The sequence below is a fragment of the Chrysochloris asiatica genome, unplaced genomic scaffold (assembly GCF_000296735.1).
Source record: "Chrysochloris asiatica unplaced genomic scaffold, ChrAsi1.0 scaffold00052, whole genome shotgun sequence".
In the NCBI taxonomy this organism is placed as follows: Eukaryota; Metazoa; Chordata; class Mammalia; order Afrosoricida; family Chrysochloridae; genus Chrysochloris; species Chrysochloris asiatica.
In genome coordinates, this window is record NW_006408570.1 from 3,204,361 (window position 1) to 3,215,945 (window position 11,585).

An 11,585-nucleotide genomic window follows, 5' to 3' on the forward strand; every position below is an offset into this window, starting at 1 on the left:
TAGCATACGATCAAGAGCCAATGGTGCTGAAGGAAGAAGTACAAGGTGCACTGAAGTCATTGATAGATTGAAGTCTTTTAACAAACTGATGCAGCACTGGAGGCATTCATTCATCTATGCCAAGAAATGGAGGACAGCTATCTGTCTAACTAATTTGAAGAAATACCTATTTGTGTCCATTCCAAAGAGAGGTAACCCTATAGAATGAAGAAATCATCAGAAAATACCACTAATATCACATACAAGTAAAATTTTGCTAAAGATAATTCAAAAACGGCTGCAACAGTTCATTAACAGATAACTTGCAGAGGTTCAAGCTGGATTAAGAAGGCAACGTGGAATGAAAGATATTATTGCTGATGTCAGGTGTGTCTTGGCTGAAAGCAGAGAATACCAGAAAGATATTTACTTGTGCTTTATTGACTATACATAGACTTTCTACTCCATGGATCATGACAAGCTATGGACAACATTGCAGAGAATAAGTATTCCAGAACACTTAATTGTGCTCATGAGGAACCTGTACATAGACCAAGAGGCAGTCATTCTAACAGAACACAGGGGACACTAAATGGTTTATAATCAGGAAAGGTATGCACCAGAGTTATATTTTTTCACCATACTTATTCAGTGCATATGTGCTAAGCAAATAATCCAAGAAACTGGCATCAGGATTGGAGGAAGACTCATTAACAGCCTACAATATGCAGATGATACAACCTTGCTTGTTGAAAATGAAGAGGGCTTAAAAGTTACTGATGGGTTGCACCTCAATGTAAAGAAAATGAAAATCCTCACCACTGGACAATAAATAACATCCATATAAATGGGAGAAATGCAGCCAGAGTGCTGCTTGGAGGCCAAGATGGCCAAACTTTGTCTCTCATACTTCAGACATATTGTCAGAAGGGACCAGTCGCTGGAAAAGGATATCATGTTTGGTAAGGTGGAGGGTCAGAGAAAACGTGGAAGACCCCCAGCAAGATGGATTGGCAAAATGGCAGCATCAATGGGCTCAAGTGTGGCAACAATTGTGAGGTTGGCCCAGGACTGGGCAGTGTTTCGTTCTCTTGTGCATAGGGTCACTATGAGTTGATACCAACTCAATGGCACCTAACAACAAATATAAATGGAGAAAGATTCAAGTTATCAAAGACTTCCTTTTGCTTGGATCCACTATCAATAGTCATGGAAGCAGCAGTGAAGAAATCAAATGATGTATTACATTAGCCAGATTTGCTGCACAAAACCTCTTTAAAATGTTCACGAGCAAAGATATCAGTTTGAGGACTAAGATGCACCCGACTCAAACCATGGTATTAACAATAGTCTTATGCATGTGAAAGTTGGACAACCAATCAATAAGGAGGATCACAGAATTGATATATTTGAATTACAATATTGGAGAACATTGAAAGTACCATGGACTGTCAAAAGAATAAACAAATCTGTGTTGGAAGAAGTACAGCCAGAGTGCTCCTTAGAAACCAGCATGATGAGACTTTGTCTCATAATTCAGGAGGGACCAGTCCCTGGAGAAGGACACCCTGCTTTGTAAAGTTTAGGGTCAGCAAAAATTTAAAAAATCCACCACAACAAGATGGATTGGCACAGTGGCAGCAGCAGTGGGCTCAAGCTTAACAACACTTATTAGTGATGTAACAAAACATTGGACATTTCATCAGTTCATGTGTTAAGTGATAACTGTGTTCATCATGTTAACCCATCATTGGGTGATTATTGTTTGCTCGACCTCCTATCTGGTGATGGTGCTTTTGAGCTGTGAATCCATCACCAGTACTGCTGCAGTAAAGGGTGGACAGATTGTGAGGCAGTAAGCCTGTTCTAAATCATACTACATCTGTTGTTAAGTGTCATCAAGTCGGTTCCGACTTATAGCGGCCCTGTATAGGGTTTTAAAGGAGCAGCTGGTGAGTTTGAACTGCCAACCTTGTGGCTCAAACTGACCTTGCGGTCCAGTGCATTATCCTACAGTGCCACACCATAGGCTGTAGAGTAAACCATATTCCTAATCTTATGCTTTACTAAAAGTTAGCAGTGCATGCAAAGGAGTGCATGGTGGTGGTGGTTATGTGCCGTGGAGTCAGTTCCGACACATAGTGAACCTGCATAGACTCATAGTGAACCTGCATAGGGTTTCCTCTAAGGCCGTAGAACTTTATGGGAACAGAAAGCCTCATCTTTCTCCCTCGGAACGGCTGGTAGTTTCGAACTGCTGACCTTGAAGTTATCAGTCTGACCTGTAACCACTATGCTACCAGAGCTCCTTAAAGTTTAAGGGAGCAAAAAGACTCATGTTTCATTCATAGCCCTCTGGTAGTTTCAAACTGCTGACCTTGAGATTGGCAGCCTGGTTCACATCTGGTTTTAATTCTGGGTGGTGGTGTTATGTATGGTAATCTCAGGTTGTTGTCTACTTTTGTTGTTTCTCAGTCCAAAGAACACCCTTTAGCATATTTTTGTAAACTCTGGTCATTACAAATTCTTTTAATCTCTGTTTATTGGGAAATGTCTTAATTTCACAATTACATTTGGGAGATAACTTTGCTGGATGTATGAGATTCTTGGATGGCAATCTTTTTCTTTCAGATTACCTACTGCATGGTTTCTGCTGAGAAATCAGAGTTCAGTCTTACTGGTTCTCCTTTGTAGGTAACTGTTATCCTGAGCTGCTCTCAGGATTCTTTCCTTGTCTCTGATTTTGGAAAGTTTGATTATGATATGTCTTAGTGATTTTCCTTTGGGACCTTTCCTGTTTGGGGGTTCATTCTGCTTCTTGTATGTTTATCTTTTCATCGGTCATGATGTTAGGGAAGTTTTCTTCCAAAAAGTCTTTGACAGTTGTTTCTGTACTTGTCTCTTCTTGTTCTGGAATTCCTCTTCATGGTGTTCCACATAACTCTTAGGATTTCTTTGAATTTTTCCATTCTTTTTGCTGCTTGTTTTTCTGGCATTCAGTCTTCCATTGATTGCTTTGCATCTGCTCCATTGCCTTTTCACTGTATTGTCCATTTCTGAGATCTTAGTATTAATCTTCTAGATTTCTAATTGAAGCTTGTTTTATTATCTCACATTTTACAGTTATTTTCTCTGTTTGTTCTTGTAGTGTTTTTCTGAATTCTCCTGAAGTCTTAATTTTGTGCTCTTTGCTTTCCTCAATCTTTCTATCAGTCCTTTAAAGGTACCTAATTATCATTCTTTTAAATTCTTTTTCAGTTAGTTCTACTCCCTTTTCTTCTTCAGAAAAGTCTTCTGGCTCCCTTTTGGTCATTTGTTTGTTTAAAACAGTCTCTCTTGTTTCTTCATGTGAGCTAAAATTATCTGTTGTCTCTGGGTTGTTGTGAGGTTGTAGTATTTGTAAAAGCGAACATTGCAGTTGTTGGACCTGGAGGGGAGAATCCTCTGGGGGGCTCCTGCAATTCAAGGAGCTCTCATGATGATTGTGGAAGGGATGTGACAGCAGAGTTCCTGGCCCTAGATGGAGCTTTTGTCAACCTCGCTGTTATCTATGTTCACAGCACTCAATCTGGAAAATGGGGGCCCTTGATGGAGCAGGTTTCAGTGTCTGTTAGGACCGCAGGGAAGCTAGAGACAGGGTGACTGGTTAAATGCTGGTCTGTTGTCTCTACAAGTTTTGTAGTTCTGGAGCTGAGCCCACTTGAATCCAGGCACCAGAGCAACACAGCCAATCCCCACTTGAAGCTGGCATGGCTCCAAACCACGAAGCTCTGAATTCCCAGAGAGCAAGGTCTGCACTGGGGTTGAATGAGGGTGGGACCTGACCTAACTTATGGTCACCAGGGGAACATGGCGAAAAAGAAGAAATTATGCTTTTCTTGTCACCCTCGCAAACCTGCTCTGCCAGGCCTCCTTCTGCTGCCAAAGCTGCTGACAAGATGGTGGAGCCAAGTCTGGCCAGCTGTTCACCTACTGCACGACCTCTCTTCCCAGCAAGCACTCCATCCACCTTTCTAACCTTTCTTCAGACGTTCAAGGTTCCAAAATTTTCATTTATGTCATTTTTATTTTGTCTCTCGTATCTTTGTTGTAGAGGGTCCGTGTAGTATGTCTACCTGAATCTGCCATCTTGCCAGAAGTCCCATGTATTTCTTCTTATTTTTAAGGAATACAGCATTGTTTTGGTTTTTTTCTCCCTGGATGCCTTATTATCAGAAGAGCAAGCCAGAAGCTGAGCATTAGCTCAGATTTAATCTCTACCTTCCAGGTAGTAAGGTAGTTTCATAGTCACTGTGTCTTTTTCATACATATTGTAAAGTGGAAAATTTAAGAAGGTTTCTTCTTACCAAGAGCAAGAAAATAATTTCTCAAATGATTTTCCATAAGTGTGAGATGAATGGAAAATGTCTGTATTTTGTATATTGTTGTCATTGTGAAGTTCTGTCCAGTCAGTTCCAACTCATAGCGACCCTGTATAGGGTTTCCAAGGAGCAGATGGTGGCTTTGAACTGCTGACCATTTGGGTTCGCAGTCCAGTACTGATCCTACAGCGCCATACCAGGAGTCCATATTGTATATAAGAGGTCCAAAAATGTCTGAAGACCTGAAAATTCTGCAATTTTAAATAACTATTCCTGGTGTGGCACTGTGGGTTGATGTGCCAGAACTGCAAGGTTGGCAGTTCAAGCTCACCAGCCGCAAATCAGAAACCCTAAACAGGGTCACTATGAGTCGGAACCAACTTGATGGCACTTAACAACAACATTCCTTAGTTTTACTGTTGACGGAATTTGCTTGCAAAATTTAAAGCTATTTTCTCTAGCTAGTCATTAGAAGCATCTTCATTTTTTGTAGATGTTACATAAGATTGTTCTTTGTTGCAGAGTTATAATCTCTAAAGGAAAGAGGTAGGCAAAAATCTGGAGAAAGGTGAGTGCCACTGGGAGTCATTCTGAGCCCATCCCCTTTGCTTGCTAGGTTGAGGAGGAACTGCAGGAGCAAGACTTCTTGGACCGTTGCTTCCAGGAGATGTTGGATGAGGAAGATCAGGACTGGTTTATTCCATCTCGAGACCTGCCTCAGGCCATGGGACAGTTGCAACAACAATTAAATGGTCTTTCCGTCAGTGACAGTAATGATTCTGAGGATATTTTGGTAAGAACCGCATATGGTTCCACATGCAATGTGTGAAGAGAATATAGGATTTGGAGACACAGACCTGTTTCTTGGCCCTGCAACCTTGGGCAAGTCTCTGCAGTCATTGAGCCACTGTTTCTTTGCTCATCACATAGGCATTAGTAAGAGGGTGCAGTAAAAAAGCACTGCACCTCAGGAAGTCCTGTGAGAACACTTATTGCTAGCGTCACCACCTTCTATTTTTCCCTAATGGGCTTTTCCAAGTGGAATTAGGCTTCTTACGAATAAAAATGGGAATCACTGGAGGTGTTTGGTTTCAGATGGTCATTTGCTGCTGTCCTTCCCTTTCTGTATTTAATAGAGTTTCAAATGTTAAAAAGTTTCCAGCTCAGTTTGATAGACATATGCTCCAGAACACCCATTTTCCACCTGGAAGGCAGGGTAGAGCAATTCCATGTCTCTAGTGTTTAATTAATGTGTTCTGTGAATGATACAGTTCTCAGACAACTCATGTTCTGAATAATTGTGCTCTGCAATTTTGCTGAGGTTTTGGGTATTCATGAGAGTAGGTGGGTATAGAAAGATGAAGGAAAATAGGGACTGTGGTAACCAGATGGGTTTGATGGGGTCCTCTGATTTGCATCAAATTAAGGTGTACTCAGTGTATTTAAGGACTTTTTTTGGAGTCAAACTTGCAAGTCCCTGATGAGAATTTGGGAACATCGTGAAGGCAACAGGAGTCTAAGGGAAAAATGAAGTTGGTTAGTCAGGGCTTTAGTTGGTTAGCCAGGAGGCACTTGGAGCAGCCCAACCCCTTTTGTGTTTAAGGAACTCTGGTTCAGAATGTAGTTAACAGCATGATAGAGAATTGCGTTTCTTTCTCTCCTTGAGACAGAAATTGTTAATAATAGAAGCTGGGAGAAAATTACTTTTAAAGTGTAGCTTCTCTTGGGATTTATTATCTCTTAATTCTTCTTTCAGAGCAAAAGTAACCTGAACCCAGATGCCAAGGAGTTTATTCCAGGAGTGAAATACTGAGCTGACAGCAAACTTTGAGAAGGACTTGTATGCCCCCACATCTGGGGACAGTGCTGCACAAAAAGGAGCTGGCGAGGGGGGTGGGCTGGGGAGGGACGCTCATGGGGAAGGGGAAGAATGATTTAACTTCTGAGACTTGAGTACTGTGCTCAGTCTTATTCTACAAGCCTCTGAGTATTTCTCGTTTGTTCTACTGACTTCCATGGGAAGCAATTTCCCTTTTTTTTTTTTTTTTTTTAAAAAAAAAAGCTCTTTTGAGTTAAGGAAATTGCATTCTTTCTCACCTCCCCCCTACCCCGCATCAGGAATTGTCTTCTGTGTGTATTTAAACAGAATAAGCTGACCAAGAAAAACTAGGTGTTTAAGAAATGTCCTTCTCTCCCCGCTGTCTACTTAGATGGGCAGTGACCACCTGGAGAACTATTTGTTTTATGTTTGCTAAACTGAACGGGAAGAGGGACACGTGGAAGCAGCAGGTGGTACAAACCAGGGATACTGAGCTCAGCTCCCCTTCTCTTGGAGGTTCTGCAATGAACTGGGATTACCAGGAGCCTGTTGAGGCCAACTTCATCCTGCCCTGAACCCCATCCAAGAAAATAGAGTCTTAGTACTGGTGCGTGGTAAATCTTGGTGGTCAGTGAGAGCTGTATATCAGAAGGGGAGGGTTGTTTTGGCGATTATCACTTGAGTCATTCAGTTACTATTGTCCTACTCTTAAAGAGCCTCTGTAAAAGAAAAGTAGGGTTGATTTGCCATCTTATCCGACCTGGTGTCTGTTCCCCTCTCTCCTGTCTACCCCAACTGTTCTCTGATTTATTAGAAAGAGATCTCATTACCAAAGCTCTATGAGAAGTCTTGTGCTGGCCATCAGCTTGAGCCTGGAGAAATCATCCTCGAACCCTATTAATTGTGTCTTAAGTTTGTTTTACATGATTTATTTTTTTCCAGCCCCATAAACACTTTATTCCCTCAGAAAGGGTTTATAAGGATGTTAGCAAGAACCTCAATTCAGTTTGGGTGCTTCTCCCCACCCTGCAGAATTCTGCAGCGGGACTCAAAACAGCTTAGGAAAGTGAGTCTTGTTCTATCTAGGAGACTACAGTTGTCAGGATCGATTTAGCTATTTTAAAACTTTACAGTTCCCACACACCCCACTTGCAAACCTGTTAGTCGTGCTGTCTGGGTGTGTTCTGTTTTTCCTGTCTATAACTCACCGGGGTTTTCTGTTGGTCCTCATAAGGCAAAAAGCTAGGTGCCAGGAGCTGCCTTTATGGAAAGGAGATGCAGGTGGCAGAAAGATTGTGTCTAGTCCTGATCATTCTGGGACTTGTGGAGGCCTGAGGATGACCGTGACTTCTGTGTACTTATACTGTGCTGTGTGGTAGGCCTATAAGGAAACGATTGCATAACTTGAAATCAAGTGTAAATTCAGTATGTGGATGTGGGACAGAGGTTGGAAGGAAAGGACCAGGGACCTGTACGCTTTTAAAAATCCCCTTTTTCTTGTGGGCTCCCTTGTTAGCTTTTTGAAAATCCACAGGCTAATGTCAAACTTAAAATGTGACACCTAGCCGCACCTTTTCCTTATTTGAATCTGTAGGACAGCATCATTACTTGTTAGGTCAGGTGTCATGGGAAACTAGCTTGGGGAGCTTGTATTTCCAGACAAACAGCATTAATTCCTCAAGCATCTACCTCAGAGAATGGAACCATTAACTGCATCAGGGAGGACTCTGAATAAAGAAAAGTCATTTAGCTTTCAGCTGGTGATTTCCTTTAATAGAGAGGACCTTGGACATTCAGAAATAGAGGTTTCTCTCTTCTGGGGCTGCTTTTCGTCCCTCAGTCTCCAACCTCAGAATTCTGAAGACTGTTGGAGGTGTAATGACAGAAAGTGCATTCTCTCGACTGTGGGTGTGTCCATCAGAGAGAGTATACTAGACGCTTGTTTGGCAACCCAGCTGAAGTCCTGCTGGGACCCAGAGTTAAGTTGTTTCTTTGCCCTTGAAGAGGTTTGCTCTCTGTCACAGGTTAGTGTATGTGGCTAGGGATAGTACAAGGGGCTTGTCTTTCTTAACTCCTAGGCTTTCCTATTTTGAATGTTGGTCTTCAGTATGGTTTCACAAAGTTTATTTGGTTAGGATTTTTAAAAAAAAAACAACTTTCCTGTCGGATGAGCAATGGAATTTGAGGACTGGAGTTTCCAGTCTTATGCAGACCTAGAGATACTGACTTCAGGGTCAGTATGTGGAATATAATATGACCCTTTTTGTGTGTGTGTGGTGGTTGTTAGGTGCTGCTAAGTCGATTCTGACTCATAGCAACCCATTTTACATATAACGCATTGACATCCTGCTAAGTCCTCTGCCAGTGTAAGTACATTACTATGTTTGAATCTATTATCACAGCCACTGTGGCGATCCACTTTGTTGAGGGTCTCCCTCTTTTTTGCTGACCCTCCACTTTACCAAGCATGATGTCGTTCTCCAGGGAGTAGTTCCCTCCTGATGACATGTCCTAAGTACATGAGACAAAGTCTAATGTGAGGTCTTGTGATGTAAAGGACTTCATTCCTGTAGCTCAGCTCTTTCCTCTCTCTGTTTTATGTTGTGAGGTAGGAGGAGTACGATTACTATCCAGATCATAGACTCAGCTATTGCTAAAGTTTGCCAACTTTTTAGCAAAAAATGGGCGTGGGTCTTGTTGGGCCTTCATTGTGCGCAAGGCTCGGGACCTCAATCTGTCTGACTTTTCCTCAGAGGAAGAGTTCTGTGTGCAGGTCAGGCTCAACACTTTTACATTTAAATGGTAAGATGTGTTATTTATTTATAAGTGATTATTTTGATGTGGAATTTAAGCCACTACTCCATTTATACTTTTTTTTATTGGCAATTGTAAGTTTGGGAATTATATAGAAATAGAACCATGTCTTTGTAATAGCTGCCAGGTCTGGCTGGTCTTGGCATTAGCTATTAATGGTTGGTTTCCGGTTATTATGATTATTTATTTGACTTTTAATCTTTAAGATGGAAATTATTTTATGTTTTTTCTCTTCAAGCAGGGAAAGAAATAGTAGAAATGCCTTTTGATTTCTTCAGGCTTTTGAGCTGTAGCAGGAAACTCAGTGGAGACCTCTCAGCCTGAGCATCTGCCAATCTGGGTCTTTGGACCTGATTCTAATGGCAGCAGTAGACTGCTGGGAATTGCACAGGTTCAAACCGGAACTATCATAGGAAAAGGCTGGGCCATTGCAGCACCTTTTATCTCCAAAAGTAAAAACAGCTGGGGTGTCATGATTTAAGATTCCAGTGTTAACTGTGAGTTTAAAACAGCATTCTGAGTGAAATAGCAAGTAGCATTTTCCAAATTGTGACTTGTTATAATGTCAAAGTTTGGGTTGATTTTGGAGAGACTGGAAAAAGGTTAGTTGACTATTCTGGCAAGTAGTAACACATGTCACAAAGGAAAGCTGTATGATGAGGATGCCAAAGGAAGCAATCTGTTTGAATCTTCATGAGTTAGTGTTGCTGCAGACCCCTGTAGGAAAATGACTACTTAGGATTCTAAAACTTCTGGAACCTAGGAATCCACTCTACTGTTATTGGAAGGGGCAGACATTCATTGGTAAGGGTCCCTGTGCTATAGGTTAATAAAGTTTCTTGCTTTGGAGAGATGTTGAGGTATGGGAACAAATAGAGACCTAACAGATGTGACCAAGATTTGGAGATGTCTACCTACTGGGGAAGACTGCCCAACCATACTTCTTGGGATAATGCCATCATCATTCATTCATTGGAGAACTGGGTGGAGAGGACAGGAGAATTGAGCCTCGCTTGGCATGCAGCAGGGGGCCTTGCTCTCCTGCCTCTGCCCACAGTTCCCCTGAGCCAGTCCTCCCCTCATTGCCCATGTGGGTCACTGGCTTTGCTGTTCTTTCCACTCTGAGCCTGTGTAGTAGGGGGACACTTTCACAGTCACTGCTCCACAGCCATATGCTGAGTGTCATTCACGGACTTGGTTCATCACAATTTGGGAAGGGTTTTTCCTTTGCTTTTATCTGTCTGTATTTCTCCCATCTTGAAGTCGCTGTTGCTGACAGGGAAGCAGGAACCACTCCCATTTCTGCCCAGCCCCCTACTGCTGTTCCCAGCAGACCTGAATTTTTAAGGGTCATTGGAATAGGATAGCTGAGTCCGCTGATCTCTACACTGTCTGCCAAGAGGTCTACCCCCAGGGGGCAGCAGAGTAAACTGCAAAGGGAGAGATGCACCATCTTTATTTAAAGAGAAAGAGTCCCCTGAGAGTTTGTTGTCAAGAGTCTCATTTGCAAGATTTACTGGTTTCTCCCCAGTCCAGGTTCCATTATATTTAAAAATAAGAGACCTTTTCTAGACTATTTAATACTGGGGAAAAAAAGGAGGGGGTGTAAACCAAGATCATAGTAAAATTTTCACTGTACATCAACAAGAGATAATAATCTTATTGATTGTGAGCTTTCATGAATAATGAATCCTTGATGGGTGATTTGGAAGGCAGGAAATCTTTTTAAAAACAATTTTATTGGGATATGTTTTACATATAATGAACCCATTTTACATATACAATTCATTGATTTTCATGACTTTCCCAAATGATGTAGCCCTCACCATAATTGTTTTAGAACACTTTCACAACACTCCCCTCAGTCACCCCACCCCTCAGTCCCATTGTACTTATTCAGGCTTCACCTCCACCCTAGCAGATCACTAATCTACTTTCTGTCTCTGTAAATTTGCATTTTCTGGGCATATACAATGTGTGATGTCTGTGCCGACTTCTTTCACTTATTGTAATGTTTGTGAAATTCATCCATGATGTAATATAGTCAATAGTTTCTTTTTCTTGCTGAATATAATCCTTTATATGGGTCTGGCATACTTTGTCAGCAAAGGGAGTCTTTTCAACTGGATTTTAGCCTCCTGTGATCTAAATGAAAGTCTCAAAACAGAACTCCTGGGGATGTTGAAGGGACTGCTGATCAGAACCAGCTCTGTCATCCAGAAGTTCCGCTTGAGGAGCCTCAACTGCTGCAGAATGTTTTATAATTTTGCAACTTCTTTTTTATAAGGAACATTTGTACTGTCTACACGTCAGGACTTTTGAAGCATCTGATACTCATTTAATAGGTACAAGCACGTGCTTGAGTAGACAAGAAAATGAGACCATCGATGCTATGTTGGATTTTTTTCCTCCTCCAGGCTGGCTGGGAGAATCTGAACTTTCTAAATACAGTATCATATCTCCATTACAGAGTTGAACTTGTAATAAAGGTCCTGCTACCTTTGTGGGACAGATTTTGAAGGGAGAAGGGCAGACAACGGAGAAAGTAGAGCAGAAAAAAGGAGTGGAGCTTGCGGAACAAGGAGAAGCTTGCAGAGGTGTGTGCTGGGCCA

The 11,585-nt window shown here is 41.8% G+C and overlaps 1 protein-coding gene across 1 annotated transcript in view; it reads left to right on the plus strand.

Moving 5' to 3' along the window:
• LOC102842108 (polyadenylate-binding protein-interacting protein 2B-like) overlaps positions 1-6,153 on the plus strand; it is a 19,573-nt gene extending 13,420 nt beyond the window's left edge. Inside the window, exons 2-3 of the mRNA XM_006862908.1 lie at positions 4,957-5,133; positions 6,097-6,153. Coding sequence (XP_006862970.1) covers positions 4,957-5,133; positions 6,097-6,153 — 234 coding nt within the window. The remainder of the gene's footprint in view (positions 1-4,956; positions 5,134-6,096) is intronic.
• Positions 6,154-11,585: the final 5,432 nt, after the last annotated feature.